The sequence below is a fragment of the Microcebus murinus genome, chromosome 16 (assembly GCF_040939455.1).
Source record: "Microcebus murinus isolate Inina chromosome 16, M.murinus_Inina_mat1.0, whole genome shotgun sequence".
Lineage (NCBI taxonomy): Eukaryota > Metazoa > Chordata > Mammalia > Primates > Cheirogaleidae > Microcebus > Microcebus murinus.
In genome coordinates this window covers 60416877-60434563 of record NC_134119.1, presented here as the reverse complement: position 1 = coordinate 60434563, position 17687 = coordinate 60416877, and the positions used below count along the sequence as shown (strand labels likewise).

General features: G+C 54.5%; 1 protein-coding gene across 2 annotated transcripts in view; it reads right to left on the bottom strand.

Moving 5' to 3' along the window:
- SIPA1L3 (signal induced proliferation associated 1 like 3) overlaps positions 1-17687 on the bottom strand; it is a 204017-nt gene that overhangs the window by 12691 nt on the left and 173639 nt on the right. For both annotated transcript variants that reach the window (XM_075993054.1, XM_075993055.1), the window contains exon 16: positions 8796-9017. In XM_075993054.1, coding sequence (XP_075849169.1) covers positions 8796-9017 — 222 coding nt within the window. The remainder of the gene's footprint in view (positions 1-8795; positions 9018-17687) is intronic.

Sequence of the window (17687 nt, the reverse complement as noted above, 5' to 3'; positions counted from 1 at the left end):
GTGTGACAGAAGAGGGCCTTTGTTTCTTTTGTCTACTCACTCGTTCCCCAAACGCCCCTGAGCCTGCTCGGAACCCGCTCTGTGCCACGCCCAGTCCAGGTGTGGGGACACAGCGGTGAACTCCGAGCACGCAGCTGGGAGGGGAGACCGACGCTGAACAGGCACAGAGACGCACGTGTGAGGGACAGAGAAGTGGGGTGAAGAAAAATGAAGCTGGGTCCAGGGATGGGATCGAGGGGGATGGGGTTCCTCAGGGTGCTGGGCTGGAACTGGCCTGTGTGGGGGTGGGGGACAGCGTAGGGGTGACGGGAAGCACCTGCAGCTGTCTAGGCGAGGTGAGAGCGGCCCTGAGCAGGGGCCTGCAGCCATGGGAAAAGGATGGGGTGTCACAGCGAGAGAACCCCCTGCTGAGAACTGGCTCCTATGGGCAAGCCCTGGGCGGCAGGCAGCAGACCCCTGGCCTGGGTGCTCCAGGGTCAGTCGTGGGGTCTCCCGAGCCTCACATGGGACACAGAGCTCACCCATCACAGGTGGCCTGTGAACCTGAGTGGGGCCGGCTGCCCTCTGACTGTCACCATCCCCACTTTTCTGCTGGGCTTCCTGTTCCAGAGGGTGGTGTGAGCCGGGTCACACCGATCTCCTCCCCTTCTTTGGTATTCCCAAAGCTGATCCTGCCGTGCCTTCCAGAACACTCAGTGGTCTAACGGCCATCGAGGCACAGCCTGGGGTGCAAAGGGGTCCCTGGAGGTAGATGGGCCTGGGTCTGGGTCCCGCCTCTGCTCGTCCTGCTTGGGAGGCTGGGCAAGTCCCGCCGCCTGTCTGACCCTCAGTCATGCATCTGGAGCACAAGCCCACCTCCCAGCGCTACTGCGGGGTTTGCCGCCAAGCGCTGGCCGTGCCGGTTCTGGGGAGACGGGGGCTGCTCTGCAGCAGGTAACTCCCAACTGCACACGCCCCTCTGGCTGCTCAGCCCCTTCGCGCCTCGGCTGGGCTTCACACGCCATCACCTGTGGCTCCGGGGCTCTGTCCTGGCCCAGGCTGGTCCCCCAGGGGTCCGTGCCCTCCACTCAGGGGCCCCAGGGCCAGGCTGGCTTCCCTGACGCCTCTCGCCTTCCGATTCCGGCCCAGTCTGGGCTTGCTCTGTCTTCTCTGGTGAAAACCAGAGCACTGCCCTGAGGTTTGCTACCCCCCAGGCAGGAGGTGACAGCAGCTCACAGGAGCTCACGCTCACCGTGCCCCCTGGACCCTAATGTGTTGGAGCCGCTGCTACCGTTAACCCCATTTTACAGATGGGAAACTGAGGTACACAGAGGATGAAGTAACTACACAGCACCGGGACTGCCTTGACGCTGGTCACTCTCTCATTACGTCACCCTCTTCGCCTTTCCTCGTAGCAGCCACCGAAACCCACGACTGTCTGTGTACCTGCCTATCGTCCGTCTGTCCAGCAGGACGTAAACCACGACAGAGGCAGTCTGCGTCTCCCTCGGGACACGTGTGAGCCACTCGGTCGTCACCATGGCTGTGGTGGCACTACTGGGATCCGATCTCATGGGTGAGGCGACTGAGGCACAGAGGCGTTAAGCCACTTGTCCAGAGTCACACAGCCCGGGAGTGGAGGAGTCAGGATTCAAACGAAGGCCACCGAGCCACAGAGCCCACAGGTGCCAACGCCGAGCCTGAATGCCACGTTTACATCACAGAGCTGGCATGAAAAAAGATGTACAGCGTGTGGAGCACGATCACATTTGATTAAAAAATACACTTCTGTATGCGGAAGGAAGTCCTGGGAGAAATTAGGAACAATGATTACCTCTGGGAAACCGGAATCTTAATAGGAGGTGGAAAAATGGGACTTTCACGTGTCATCCGATGCCCTTCTGAACTGTCTGAATTTATTTTACCATAATCATGTGTTGAACAATAATAACAAAAAGCAGCTTAAAAAAGGCTGACACCTGGACTTGATCATTTTGTAACTCAAGAAAGAAAAAAGAGTCTTTGAACCCAGAGAACTACTAAGATGTCTTGGGCTCCCGAGGGTTTAAAGTCTGCGCTTTCTCTGTCTCTCTCAGCTGCCGCCTTAGGATTCTAACAAAGGACGGACGGGAGGGTGGTGAGATTTTTTCTTGTTAGGTCATCCTCGTCCCCAAATTAGAATTCCAGGTCTAGGGGAATGTTGGCTCCGTCAGTATCAGGGAAACATATTCTCTGGGCAAATTAAACGCTTTAGATCCAAAAGAGAGAAAGAGAAAGAGAGACGGAGAGAGAGACAGAGGCACACACACCGAAGGCTAAACGTGCCCACCCGTGGAAGCCTGAAGGGACTGGCCCTGGCTCTGGCCTCTGATTGTGGCATTTCCCAGAATCCCCTTTGCAGGGGCGTGGCAACTCGGGGCAGGGCCCACCGTGCATCCTGAGGGGCCCGTCGTGCCCTGTCCCGCGGGGAGGACGCAGGCCTGGCTGTGTGGTCAGGTAGAGGAGGCGCCGTCCACAAGGCCATCTTCCCAAGAGGCAGGTGCAAAGACCTGCTGAAAACTTTAAAGCGTGCTCTCTGTGCACCCCAGGAGCCCTACTTCTGCAAACATGTCCTTCACAAAGGCCCGCGTGAGCCGCGTGTACAGGCTGCTTCCCGGGTCCTGTCTGCGGGGCAAACGCAGGAGCCCCCAGCAGGGGAAGGGCCAGGCCGGCCTCGGCTCCCCAGAACACGGTCCAAAGTCGAGAGCTGGTCCACGGCGCATGGGCAGAGGCGCTCCCATACACGTCAGGTGAAAAAATAAGTGGTACGTACGGTGTGAAACCATTTCTAGAAAACTCACACACAGCTTAGCTTGGTATCCTGGAGTTTACCAAATTCTTGTTTCTAAGGGCGGATACGTGGGGGCTTCACTTTCTAAATACGTGCTCACCACAGCCCAGGAAGCCTGACACGCTCTTCCCTGTCCCCTCTCTGTCATCGTCTCCTCCCACTCGGGCCTCCCAACGTTCCACAAACACAACAGGCAAGTCCCTGCCTCGGGGCCTTTGCACCGGCCGTTCTGGCTGTCTAGAGTCCTCCCCAGCATTCCTGTGGCTGCAGCGTCTCGTCATTCTGGTTCGGCTCAAATGTCACCTCCTCGGCGGGGCTTCCCCTGACCACTTGACCTGCTGTGCGCCCTCCCAGCCCAGGTGCCCTGTGACAGGCAGGCCTGTGCTCCAGCTTCACAGCCTTCATCTGGTCATGATCGTCTCCTGTAGCTGCTGTCCCTCCTTCCCTCCTCTTTATGTCCAGGGCTGGGGACAGGCCTGCCCGCTGTCGGCTCTCACAATCAGTTAAGTGTGGATCACACGCAACCAGCCTTCCTTCCAACCTCTCTCCCTCCCTCTGTTTCACAATTAAGTTTAAATGACTTTTATACAACCGAAAAAAGTACAGGGACACTTCAAAAAATTAAGCCAAAAGAACACAAATATTCCCTCCCTGCTCTGTTTCATTTGTGTCCATTTGCTACAGTCACCTCCCCAGCTCCCAGGACTTCCGGGACTCTAACGGGGCATTCCTAAAGCTACAGCGGAAGGTTGGATCACTGGAAGAAATCATGCTAGAATCTTCTCCCTTGATCTTCAAATCTGCACCAGTCCTGTCTCATCTACCGCAGCCCCTGTGGCCTGATCCTATTGGTGGGCTGCCGTGAACATGTCAAAAGGGGAAAAGCATGCCGAAACTCAGTTTGCAGAGTCAAACTCATCATTTTTGCTTTTACTATCTTTCTTCTGGAAGACTTTTCCAATGTATTTTCTAACTTGCAAATCCTATGCAATCATTTTAAATGGCATTAATTACAGGTTAAAAAAACCAGGCTTGTGCAACTCCGATATCTCTGTCTCTAGATTTCTGGTTTCCATATGTGTCAAAGCCTAGTACTGGGCCGGGCGCGGTGGCTCACGCCTGTAACCCTAGCACTCTGGGAGGCCGAGGCGGGCGGATTGCTCGAGGTCAGGAGTTCGAAACCAGCCTGAGCAAGAGCGAGACCCCGTCTCTACTATAAATAGAAAGGAATTAATTGGCCAACTAATATATATAGAAAAAATTAGCCGGGCATGGTGGCGCATGCCTGTAGTCCCAGCTACTCGGGAGGCTGAGGCAGGAGGATCGCTTGAGCCCAGGAGTTTGAGGTTGCTGTGAGCTAGGCTGACGCCACGGCACTCACTCTAGCCTGAGCAACAAAGTCAGACTCTGTCTCAAAAATTAAAAAACCTAGTAATCTTTGGGGACAAAATGGGCCACTCTACAACTGTTAACAAGAACGGATGCACAAATATAGAACCACTGCCTGGAGACTTTAAGAAAAAGAACGAATGAGAAAGGCACAGGTGTGTGAGCAGGAGGTGACCATGTTGATAAATAACAGGGGTGTGAGGGAGACATGAACAATCATGTGTGCTCAGCCATCTCCAGAACATTTCTGGAAGAATCTAGAAGAAATGAAACAACAGTTGCTTCTGGGGAGGGAGCAGCATGGCTGTGGGCCAGGAAGAAACAGAGACTTATTTTCCACTGCAAACCCTGCTGTACGATTCTGGTTTTCACCCCGTATATGTTTTACCTTTCAAAACATAAATGAAAAAAACGCCCTCAGGGTTCTGACGACGGCACTGAACGCAATCTCTGATTTGCCCAGGCTGTCTACGTCTGGATTTTCCGTGCTGTGGAGTTAAGCTACTCATATCAGAAAAGGAAAGACAGACAGAAACATTACAAAGAATGCTCTGCAGTTAGGACCCAGGCAGCGGCGACTCCCTTTCCCTGTGAGAGACGGGCCACAAGTGGAAGGCGACCAGTGGGTCAAAGCTGGCTGGCCCCGTCCCAGCTGACTCGGAGCTCTGGCCTCCAACTGGGCTGGCTCCCTGGGGACCCGGTTAATTAAGCTAATTAGCACTGCTGCCGGCCTGGCTGAGCTGGGGGCTGTGCCAACACGGCTGGCAAGGAGACTGGCCAGGTCTGCACCCCGGGCGGGCGGGAGGATGTTCCTGGGAGAGGCCAGTGGGGGGGATGGGGGGGTGGCACCCTACTGTGTGACGGGGGGAGTGTGATTCTAGGACAGGCTTCCCAGAGTCCTCTTTTGGACGCACTGAGCTGGACCTGGAGGCCCCTAAACCCAAGGAAGGAGGGAGCCCAAATGCCAGGTGTCAGCCACTCGATGCCAGGCCCGTCAGCCCAGCCAGCAGTGACAGGACACTTGCGGTGAGTTCACCGAACCCTGGCATCCCCTCTGCTGTGCAGGCACTCCCGTCCTCCCCTCGTGTGGCTGGGGAAAATGAGGCACAGCGAGTTGGGGACACTCAGAACCGTGACTGCCAGATGCTCTGAGGCACCCAGGATTTTCTGTATCTGGTTCACACACACACACGTAAATGCCATCTTCCGATCCTAGCACTGGGAAAAAGGGTCCATCTCGGGTGTCGTCCACCCAGGCACGTCTCTGAGCACCTAGTGTGTGCTGGGCCTGGGTGGGGGCCCGGGGGTCTCTGCTCTCCCAGAGCTCTCAGTCCAGTGGGGGTGACAGGGAGGAAGGGAGTCACTGTCGAGGGAAGAAGTCTGGGGTCAGTGGGATAGCTGAGCCCACACGGGGGCTGAGGGCTTCTCTAAGGACAGGGCTTCTCTGAGGACGGCGCATCTGAGTCGAGACAGAGGGTGGTGCGAAGTGTCGAACTGGGTCCTCCCCAGAGTATGCTGAAGCCCTGAACCCAGCATCTCCAAATGTGACCTCGTTTGCAATCAGGGTCTGCTTTATAGAGGTAATCAAGTTACAGGGGAGCCATCAGGGTAGAACCTCATCCGATATGACTGATGTCCTTGCAAAAAGGGGGTGTGTGGACACAGACGCATGGACAGGAGAGCACCACGTGAAGGGGAGGGCAGAGACCACGTGATGCATCCACGTGCCGGGGAGCACAGAAGACTGTAGCAGGCACCTGACACCGGGAGAGGCCTGGAACAGGTTCTCCCGGACGGGGAGACCATGCATTTCTGCGGCGGAAGCCACTAGTGCGTGCTGCTTGGTTACAGCAGCCCTTGCAAATCCATACGGGGCAAGGAGTGAGCCCGCAGTGGGGGTGGCCCGGGCGGAGGGAGTGGCGCACACAGGGGCTGCGGGCTGTAGGAGAAGACAATGGGCGTCACAGGGCCTGACCTCTGACACACTGCAAAGTGGGAGCCCCACGGCACCTCCCAGATGGGGTTGCTGTGACGGTAAAACGAGATCCACGGCTCATGGTCACCGACCGAGCACCCACTGTGTGCCAGGTGGGTCAGGAAACGGGCAGTGGAACAGTGACACAGTGCGGCGTCAGGGGCCACCTGAGGCTGGGAAGGCCAGTCTGAGGCGGTGGCGTTGGGGGGGGCCTGGCAGAGCCGGCTGAGATCTGGGGGACGGGCACTCCCGGCCTTGGCCGGCCAGTGGGAGGCCCCGGTGGCCTGTGCGGGTGAGCTGGAGGAGCAGCACGAAGTGGGCGTGGCCGGAGTGGAGTGACAGGGCTGGGGCGGGGGAGTGAGGGCGGAGAGCCGAGGGGCAGATCACTCGTGCAAGGTCTGGGCGAAGGACGCGGGGCCTGGAACAGAATGTGCTCAGTGAACGTGAGCCGCCGCCACGAATCCCGGGAACTCGGAGGACGCTCGAGGTTCTAAGCAAAGAAGCCAACGAGGAGAACCTAGTTTTCGGAATCCCCTCTGGCTCTCGGGCCCTGAACTGGATTCTCAGCGTGCATTCAGCACGCTCGCCTGCCGCAGCCGGGGACACCGTTGCTGTCTCCTGACACCTCTCTCCCTCCAAGCTCTGTGTCACCCACAAACTTTAGTGCCCCGATCCAGGTCATGAAAGATGATGTCACGAAGAACAGAACGGAGGAGGGCAGAGCCCCTCACCCCAGAGAACACGAGCCTTGGGCCAGGCTTCCTGGGCGCTGATGCAGGCTCCATCCCTCACCAGTTGTGAGGCCCTGGGCCTCAGTGGCCTCATCTGTAAAATGGGGAGAACAGGTCCACCTCATGGAGCTGCTGTGAGGATTCAGTGAACTAAGTCGCATAAAAGAACTTAGAGGGTGGGGGCAGTGGCTCACGCCTGTAATCCTAGCACTCTGAGAGGTTGAGGTGGGAGATCACTTGAGGCTAAGAGTTCAAGACCAGCCTGAGCTACACAGTGAGACCCCAACTCTACAAAAAATAAGAAAAGAAAAAAGCCTTAGAACCGAGGTAGCATACGGTGAGAATTCAGTAATGTTAGGTATCATATCCTCTAATTAAAAAACAAAAGCTTTTTTTTCTCTTGTGGGGGCAGGGTCTTGTGCTCTGTCACTTGGACTAGAGTGCAGAGGCGTCACCATAGCTCACAGCAACCTCAAACTCCTGGGCTCAAGCGATCCTCCTGCCTCAGCCTCCCGAGTAGCTGGGACTACAGGTGTGCACCACCGTGTCTGGCTAATGGTTTTCTATTGTTTTGTAAAGACGGGGTCTTGCTCTTGCTCAGGCTGGTCTCAAACTACTGGCCTCAAGCGATCTTCCCACCTTGGCCTCCCAAAGTGCTAGGATGACAGACATGAGCCACTGCCCGGGCCAAAATCTCTTTCTTAACTGCACACCCCTCTCTCTCTTTAAAGCAAAATGCCTCAAATGGGCTGCTCACACAGCTGCCTCAACCTTCTCTCCTGAACCCCCGAGAGCTGTTGGGGAGGCTCACTCCTACGCTCTGTTCTCAGGCTCATCTGGTCTGACCTCTTCCGGCCATCACCCCGGGCTCCCAGCCCCCCTCGACTCGGCAGCGCCTTGGTTCACAGCTGGGAGGTCCCAGGCGCAAACCTCTCCCCCCTCCAACCTCAGGGGCTCCTGAGGCTCGTAGCTTTAGTCTGACGACACCCAAAGTTCTCTCTCCGGCCTGACCTGCCCGCTGAACTCAATTCCTCATGAGACGGCCTCCCCTGGACGTCCCACTGCACGTCACCTGCCGAGCTCCCAGAACCGTGCCCCTGCGCTCTCCCCGGGTCTGCTCCTCAGGCAGGCCCTGGCTCCGCTCATGGTGAGTCTACCCTTCAGGCTTCACGACACTGTCATCTTCAACTTCTCTCTCTCACACATGCCACATCCAACCTGCCAGCAAACCCGGTCTGCTCCCGTTTCAGACGGTCTCTCGGAGCCCGCCCCCTTCTCACCCTCTACGCCCTGCGCCCTGCTCCCGCCCCCGTGTCTCTGCCTGGACCACGGCAGCAGCGCCTCCCTGCTCCTCGCGGGCGGCAGCTCCCCACACGCAGCCCCGGCGACCCCGTGAACACCCAATTTAGATCACGGCCCTCCTCCTCGGTTCCACACCCTCCCGTGGCTCTGTCTCACTGACAGCGGATGCCAGAGCCTGGACACGTGGCCCCTGAGACCCTCCACGGTCCCTCCCCATCACACCTCTCTGACCTCACGTCCCCTCCGCCTCCCCCTGCTCGTCTAGCCACCCAGCTGTCCTCCCAGATGGCCAATCATGGTCCTGCCTCAGGCCCTCTGCAGTTGCCACTTCCCCTCTGGAATGTTCTTTACCTGCACGCGCACAGTGCTGACCACCCTGACTGCCCTGCCAGCGGTTTTCTCGTTCACTCTGTTTATTACCCATCACCCAGTGGGAATGCCGGCTCCCCAGAGCGGGACTCTTGTCCACCTCATTGGCAGCTGTGTCCCCAGTGTGTAGACTGGCACAGAGTCCCCTTTGCAACGTCAGAGCAAGGAGCACCTTCTTTCCGCCCCAGTGACACCACGGCTTGCGCACCCAGACACTTACTTCTTAGGGTCAGTGAAGGGGAGTGGCCGTGGGGGGGGCTCCTCTGTCCTCTTCCACCCTGTCGGGTGCTTGTTCCGCACAGGCTGCTTGGAGAAGAAGGACTTGGGGACGGAGGCGGAGAGCTGGAAGGGGCTGGACTGGGCCAGCTGGGAGGGCCGAGGAGTGTCCCCGCTGGTGGTTTTGTAAACCTGAGCGGGGTAGCCGGCCCTCGAGCCCATGTCACTGCAAAGCAAACACGAAAGAGATGAAAAAATCCATCCCACATTTGGCAAAACGGCGCTACTGAAATTTTCTCTTGGGAACCCAAAACTGTTCATTTATACAAGCGAGACACAAACACATCACTGCTGTGGAAAATTCCAGCCACACAGAAGTCTCTCTGGAGAAAAGGGAAAGTTGCCTGCACAGCGCCCAATTCCACCCGAGGAGTGGCCTTCGAGTGCCTTTGGTTCCTCTGTGGGAGTCTGAAAACGTCACCACTGGTCTCGGTACAACCTGTGCGGCTAAAAGGGGGTCCCACCTGCCCACTCATGTCTAGAGGTCACCATGGTTTACATTTTGCCCTATTTCCTCCTTCACCTTCTCCTATGCATTAAAACATATATATGTATACAACTGGAGAAAGGGGACTGTTTTGGGTGGGAGATTTCGCTTTTACATAACTGGGATCATGCTAATATATTGTACTGTACCTTGAGATCTTATTTTTACTTAAAAACGTATCCTGAGATCTTCATTGGAGGGAAAATAAAGTACCTTGCTATGCAGCCTATTCAAATACTTCTTAAGCACCTACTATATGTCAGATGATGCCATTCCAGCTAAATGAATGTAAAAACCACAGCTTGATAATCCAAATGCTGGATTCTTATTGAATTAATGCTGTAGTGAAGCCAGTGCTGTCAACTAGACCCCACTCTTGGGGGAACCAACTACTTACCCTGTTGCAGCAAATCAACTTCCAGAAACTTTTAATAAAATTCCAGTTCCATTTCAAGTAAGAAACATTCAATGAGAAAATTAATGCACTCGGAGTATAAATTAATAAATCCATTTTGAAAGTAATTTAGCAATATCACTTTTGATTGTGGCTAAATGAGAAGACTGGCAAATCTTCTCCCCAAAGAGGACAAAAGTGACCAAGAAACAACCATCTGAGCACCTTGAAAGTTGACCAAAGGCAGACAACAATCTGAGAAGCATTTATGCTGGGAAAACTGCTAAACTTCAGGTAAGAAGAGCGGGCATCTGTGGCATTTTGGCCTGGGGCTCGCCACCTCCCCCAGTGTGGTGAACACAGCTCTTCCCGAGCGGAACCTCTGGGACAGCATCCAGGGGACTGCTGTGTGCAGCAAGAGTTTCAGAAGGAGAGGAGAGGACAGAAAGGGGCAGAAGAAATATTTGAAGAAATAGTAGCTGAAAACTTCCCAAATTTGATGAAAAACATTAATCTGCACATCCAAGACGCTCAACAAACCCCAAGTAGGATAAACACAAAAAGATTCACACCTACAAAAAGAGCTGAAATCAAATGCTAAGATAAACATCTTGAAAGCATCAAGAGACAGAAGATGTTTCACATACAGAGGAGCGTCAATATAATTAACTGCTGACTTCTCCTTTGGAACAATGGGATAGAATGTCATTTTCAAAGTGCTGAAAGACAAAAAAAAAAAAAGTGAACAAATAATTCTATATCCAGCAAAACTATCCTTGAAAAATGAAGGCAACATAAAAATGTTCCTAGATAAACAAAGACTAGAGAATTTGTTGCTAGCACATTTGTCTATTATGAAATAAAAAAATGTCCTCAGGTTGAAGGGAATGAGTCCAAATGGTGACTTGGATCAGTAGGGAGAAATGAATAGTCCAAGATGGTGAATGTGTGGTTTAAAATAAAAGACTCTATAGGCTTATGCTTTCTTATTTCTTCTCTCAACTTCCTTCAAGACATATGATTGTATAAGGCAATAATTAAAACACGATATTATTGGGTTTTAATACATACAGAAGTAATATATATGATAAAAACAGCATAAAGAAGGGGGAAGTGATTGGGGCTATATTGGAGAAAAGTTTCTATAGTTTATTAGAAGTTAGCAGTAACCTGAATTGCACTGATCCATACATGTTATGACAACCCAAAAGATAGTTAAACAAGAGAAGAATCCAAACGGTACATTAAACTACATATATTTAACACAGAATAAGGTAGTAAAGGAAAAACAGAGGAGCAAGAAAGATAGTAGACCATATAGAAAACAAATAGCAAAATGGCAAATGTAAACGCAACCATTATCAATAATTACATTTAATGTGAATGGCAAACACTACAATCAAAAGGCAGAGACTGGCTGGGCGCTGTGGCTCACACCTGTAATCCTAGCACTCTGGGAGGCTGAGGCAGGAGGACTGCTTGAGCTCAGGAGTTCGAGACTAGCCTAAGCAAGAGCGAGACCCTAACTCTACTAAAAAAATAGAAAGAAATAAGCTGGAAAATTAAAAATATATATAGAAAAAATTAGCTGGGCATGGTGGTGCATGCCTGTAGTCCCAGCTACTTGGGAGGCAAAAGGATTGCTTGAGGCCAGGAGTTTGAGGTTGCCATGAGTTAGGATGACGCCACTGCACTCTAGCCCAGGCAACAGAGTGAGACTTTGTCTCAAAAAAAAAAAAAAAAAAAAAAAAAAAAAAAAAAAAAAGAAAGAAAGAAAAAAGGGGGAAAAAAGCCAGCATACATCATACAAGGTAAGGGCTAAACAGTTTTGTGAAACTTAATTCCAGTTGTCCATACTGGATTGCAATGTAAAATGCCTTTCCTATTTTGGGTAATGGTCAAAATGTTTGAAAGAATTGGGTTGGTACAAGTTTAGGCAAAAGTCTCCAGAGGAGCATGCACTAGCGGATTATCTTTGCAGGTAGGAATGACGGGTAACACGTACCAAAGAAGAGACAAACTGAACCATTTAAAAGGAAGTGGCCCTCTGATCTCTCAGTCTCCCTCCTAGTGGCAACCATGGCCTGCTCTTTCTTCTTCAACAGAGCATCTACGCAGACACCGGCACGCTTGCGGGAGAGGAACTGTGTCCTCCCAGCTGTTTCTTTCTAAAATGAATGGCAGCATATCATAAGCCTGCCCTGCACCTGGTTCTTGTACTTAACAGTATGTTCTAGAGATTTCTCCACGTCAGTACACACAAGCCTCTCTGCAAAGGTCGCAGAGGGTCCACTCTATAGATATATTTTACCCTAACTTTCATTTTCTGCAATACATATGTCTCTATGTCAGCAGTGAGCTGACAAAACAAGAGATGACTTGAAACAAAGGAAGGGCAAAGAGGGAAGCGCTTTGTCTTGGCATTTGCCAGCCGGCTCCACCCACTGCTCTTTCCAGATGCGCTTGCTACCCCTTCGGCTCTGGGGGGACACTGGGGGGTGTCGTCCTAACAACGCCTTTACCCTGCAAACCAGGGCGGCTGTCACTCATCCCTTGCCTGAGGAAGGCTACTTGACACCAGCTCGGGGGCAAATCCTGTCTGGTTGATGCCACTTGTCTGGGACAGCCTTGGTGTGACCGACTCTGGTCAGTGAGACGTCAGGGGTGTGTGTGGGGACCTGGGCGACTTCTGGGGAAGATTTCTTTGTTAAAACAAACACACACACTTGCAGAAAATACCACCTCCTCTTCCACGGGACACTGTGTCTAACAGTTGAGTGACAGCCACTTAGAGACTTCAGGGGAGCCCGCCTGTCGGGCGATGGAAGCAGAGCAAAAACAGGGAAAGAATTCTGGTCCTGGAGTCAAAAAATGATCCAATCCTGGGGCCCGTCCTAACTTGGGGACATCGTTCTGTGAGACAGTAACCTTCCTCTGGGGGGCGGGGAGAAGAGAAGGTGTCAATCAGAGTGTACACGGTTTCAGACAGGCTGGAGGAACGAGTTTAAGTGATCTACTGTGTCGCGTGGGGGCCACAGTTATAATAGTGTATATCTCAAAATGTGAAAGGAATAGATTTTTCTCACTACAAAGTTGGTGAAGCGATGTGTACATTAATTACCTTGAGTGAATCTTCCTATAATGTTTACAAAGATCGAAACATCACAGTGTACCCCATATAATATATACAATTATCTCTCAATTAAAAATAAACAAATAAAAAAACAAACTTCCTCCAATTGAACTGGGATTTTGTCACCTGTGACCCAAACATTCTCATGCCCGGCCCTATCTTCAGTCCCTACTAGCATGATGGGCTGTGACAGACAACTGTTCCCCTGAACACGCTGTGCCTCTCCACACAGCCCTGTGGGGTGGGTCCCCTTCCCACACTCGCCAGGGTCCATGAGCCAGGCACACTTTGTCATTTCTCGGTGACACCAGTCCAGGGGTGCTACACGGGGTGGAGCTCTAACCCCACCTGACAGTCAACAGAGCAAACGTACTTCCTGTCTGATGCACCCACGTGGCCGTGTGACCTCCCTAGGCCTCGGCGTCCACGTGGGAAACGGGGCAGCGCCGTGGCGGAGGAGAACGTGGGCTCTGCTGTTCACCTGACCCCGGTTCGAATCCCGGCTCCAGCTGCCATACTGGACATCTTAGGTTCAGTCCCTTCCCATCAGTGTCCTCCTTTGAGAAATGAGGTGATGACAGCACCTGCCTCGTGAGGTCATACGTGCCAAGCGCTCAGCGGGGGACCTGAGATGTGCCCTGCAGCTGCACTTGCAAGGAGGTGGTGTGCCGGGCCTGGGCGGTGGGGGCAGGCACCCTGCTCTCTCATGCCCACCTTTAACAGGAAAGGCTGCGTTTATCTGTTTTATATCTTAGGGGGACGTTTAAGATTCTGTGGCAGTAAAAGGTTTTGTGCCTTACATAAAAGCTGAAACACCAGAGGCCAGGCAGAGAAACACACCAGCTGCACGAGTGTGTGCAACGCTTCTGCCTGTGCAGCCCTGGGGACTCCGGAGGGGGCCGGATGGGTGGTCCCAGAGGGTGGGTGGCGGTCCTGCCTTCAGCGGTGGCGGTGCGGGCGGTAAGAGGGGGCTGATGCCACCAGGCCTTGCTCTGAGCATCCCACCTCATGCATTTGTCCAAGCAACCCCCCGAGGCAGGAACCACCGCCGCTCCCATGTTTCAGGCGGGGCAAACTGAGGCCCAAAGACACTAAATAACTTGCCCAGATGCTGTAGCTGGCAGGAGACAGAGCCCGGATGCAAACCAAGGCAGTCTGGCTCAAGAGACGATGCTTTTAATCACCACCCTATGCTCTCAATGACAACTGTGACAATAAATGCATGATAAATGAAAGAAGACACACCAGCAGCTGACATTTCTGAGCCCCAGCTGTGTCTCAGGCCCTGTGCTAAGTTGCTTAAATTTGCGGTCTTGGTTCATCCTCACAATAGACAATAGATCTCAACATTATCCCCATTTCACAGCTGAGGAAACTGAGGCTCAGGGAAGCCAAGGGGTCTGGCCAGGGTCACATGGCTGGTAAGCGGTGGGGCCGAGGTCAGGACAGGGGCGGGCAGAGGCCGGGCCTGGAAATGGCACTGCTCACCCGCACACGCCCGGCGGGGCCCCTGGCTGCCCGGCCTCAAGTGCTGGACCCTCCTTGCTTTCCCTCCCTGACGTCCGCCGTGGACTCGAGAATCATCACGCTCCAGTGCGGGAGCCGTGGGGCAGCCATATTCGCCTGGCAGCCTGAGATGCAGAAGCGACAGGTCTTCAGGGAGTGGACGCAGGCAGGATGTGAGTAACGACCCAGCACAGACCCTAACCCAACCAGACGCTGCTCGCTGCCTTTGCCACCGGGGACCCGCCTGGATCGCCGCAGTGGCTTCCTCCTCCTCCTGCGTCCTCCCCAGCCTCGACACACAGCCAGAGGGACCCCGGGAACACGAGTCACACTGGAACTCTTCTGCTCGGCACTCTCCGTAGTGCCACCTGGTTAGGGTGAGAGCCTGAGCCTCCCACCAGGCGCCACCCCATCTGCTGGGTCTCCTCTGTCTGCAGCGCCTGGCTCCCACCCCTCGCTCTGCCTCAGCCGCACGGAAGCTGCTCCCCAAACACACCCCAGGGCCTTTGCACTGCCCGATCCCCCCACAGGTCTCTGCGTCGCTCCCTCATTCCCTTGAGGTCCAGGAGACAGCCGGGGTTCCTCCTCCCAAGCTGACTGTGACTCTCCAAGTAGGTCTCTGTCACGCGTGACCCCAGCCTCCTAACACACACAGGCAGGAGGGGCCGTGCATCCTAAGACCCCGGATTACCTTTTAGGGCTGTGCCCCCAGAAGACAAGCCCGGAGACGCCTGGCTCGGCCTGGGGAGGCGAGGCCCCGTGCTTCCTGCCTGTCTGGGAACGCCTGGCTTCGTCAGCCCCACGTGGGGCAGGGAGCCTCTGATGGCCCCGAGCAGCTCTGACAAATGGCTCTGGAAGCCCAGGGAGCTCTGGAGCGTGCGCCGCCTCGGGAGAGGGCGGGGGCCAGGTGGCTGCCCGCCTGGGACTGCTCGGCCCACCACGGTGCCCACGGCAGGCAGTGGCGCCTGGCAGCGCGCCTGGCAGCCGGGCTCCCATGACCGGCGTCTGGAGAGTGTGTGTGAAGTCACCGAAGCCGTGGACAGGCACAAGCTGCTACAGGCTGCAGCGGCTTCCGCGGCAGCGGCTGGGACCCAGGGAGGGGAGGAGGTGGGGGGTTCCCCGCATGGGCATGGCGGGCCCTCCCTTCCCTGGCGGCCTTCAGATTTTGCCCTCCACCCCCCTCCCCCACCCCCACGAACAGCCAGTTTCTCCCAGAGTAGCCCACGGTGATCTTTTTAAGAAAGTCAGTTGGATTATGGGCTCGGATGCCTCCAGGGCTCCACCATCTGATACGGCCACTCTCTCCTCTGCCCCACCTGTGCCCCTGCCCCGTGTCCTGCCCAGCTGCCTCCCCAGCACCGTGGGCGTCACACTGCGCGGTGGGTCGACTGACTGACTGTCTGTCTCGGGAGAATGGCAGCTCCACGAGGAGCCTGCTGGACAGCAGCGTCTCGCACCGTGCCTGGCACGCAACGCAGCGGGCGCCGAGACGCTCAGCGTGCGACAAGCAACGCTGTCCTGTGGCCCGACCAGCCCTGCGTCTGCCCCTCACAGGACTCTCGGCGCTCGGTCTGCAGCGGCGTCCTGACGCCGGCACTCTGCCTGGACACTCACCCGGCTCGCGGGCTCCGTCAGACCCAAGTCTCCCTCCAACCCAAGTCTCCCTCCTCCTCACATCCTGGCAAGGCCACCTACTGCCATGTTCTCCCGCCAGGCCCACATCCTCCCCGCTCAGATCTTGGCCTCGCTCCCTCCGCCAGCCCCCACCTCCTGTCTTGCCCCAGCCCCACCTTTCAGAACACAGATCTGCCGGACCCCGCCGCCCTCCCTGACTTCCATCGGCTGCCCCTCAGTTTCTGCCTTTGAGCTGAGGGGCCGCGTTCAGTGTGGCGGCAGCTGTCCCCCACCCCGCAGGGCCTTTGCACGTGCTGCCCTGCTCCTGTTGTACCCGCTCGACTCATCCTTCCCTTCTATGTTTTTGAGACAGCCTCACTCTGTCACCTTGGCTAGAGTGTAGTGGTGCCATCACTGCTCACTGTGACCTCAAACTCCTGGGCTCAAGTGATCTTCCTGCCTTGGCCTCCCAGAGTGTTAAGACTACAGGTGTGAGCCACCATGCCCTGGTTTTTGTTTTTTTTTTTTTTAAATAACACCCCTCCCACCCATGACCTGTGGTTTCAATGACAGGCAGGCCTGAGGTCCACTACCAGGTACTGTTGCCAGAGCTCACTGAATCCTCCACATGTCCCTACGAGGTAGGCATGTGGTTTATCCCCAGTGTCACAGATGAGGAAACTGAGGCCCAGAGAGGTTTAGTCACTTGCCCAGGGCCACACAGCCAAGACATGGCAGAGGGTGGGCTTGAACCCAGGTGGGCTGACTCTGGAGTCTACACTCTTATCCACCACGAATATGGTTCTTTAAATCAACTCGGATTTCCCTTAACTTGTTCTAGGCAGTATCTGTAAAATCAGGGGATGAGCTGGAAACGCTTCTCCTAATACTCATTAAAGCAAGCATATATCCATTTAAAATAAAACGCTTTCCGCCTGTACCACCCAAATCACCTCCAGCACCCCATTTTGGGAAATGCTCTTCCACACTACAGCCTGGTTGCCTAGGAGAAAACTTCAGGAAGCAGCTTTAATGAGTAGATAAGAATGATTTGCAATTAGCATCAATTGTCTGCATGCAAATTAAAGCTCCCAACCGCAGGGCCCTCTTTTGTAGCCGGCTCCTCTCCCATTTTCTTCCCTTATTTCTGGGTTCAGCAAATCTTTCCCTCAGACACGGGGTAATTTTATACCCACCCCCCTTGCCTCAGCCACTATCTCTGCCATCCTGGCTGCCTTTACATGTTGATTTTCAAAACCCCACAGTCGTTCAGGTGCACGGACATGGTGGGCCTGTGCCCAGAAGCTACCCCCAGACCCAGACCTGCGACCCCTGCTATAGACTCTCCTGGCCCCATGTCCCCCTCCGGGTGCAGTTTTATGTGTTCAAGAGTCTGTAAGTTCAAAAGATGAAGAACTACTTGTCTAGGGAGGCGTACTGTGACAGGGACCTAACTCGGGAAGTCGCTCTCTCCCCCCTCCAGCCCTTCCCGGGGCTGCTTGGCTCAAGGAGGCGCCTGGATCACGGCGCCCAGGGAAGTGGTGACGCTACAGCCACTCTGCAACACAGTGGCTTTCAGATCTGTCAGAGGACCCCGGTAAGTCGCGAAATCATGTAAGCAGGGACTGATCAGCATTAAACATTATTCGACGGACTAGACTAGATGGGAGAGCATGACACGCAGGCTGGGTATTATTTTGGA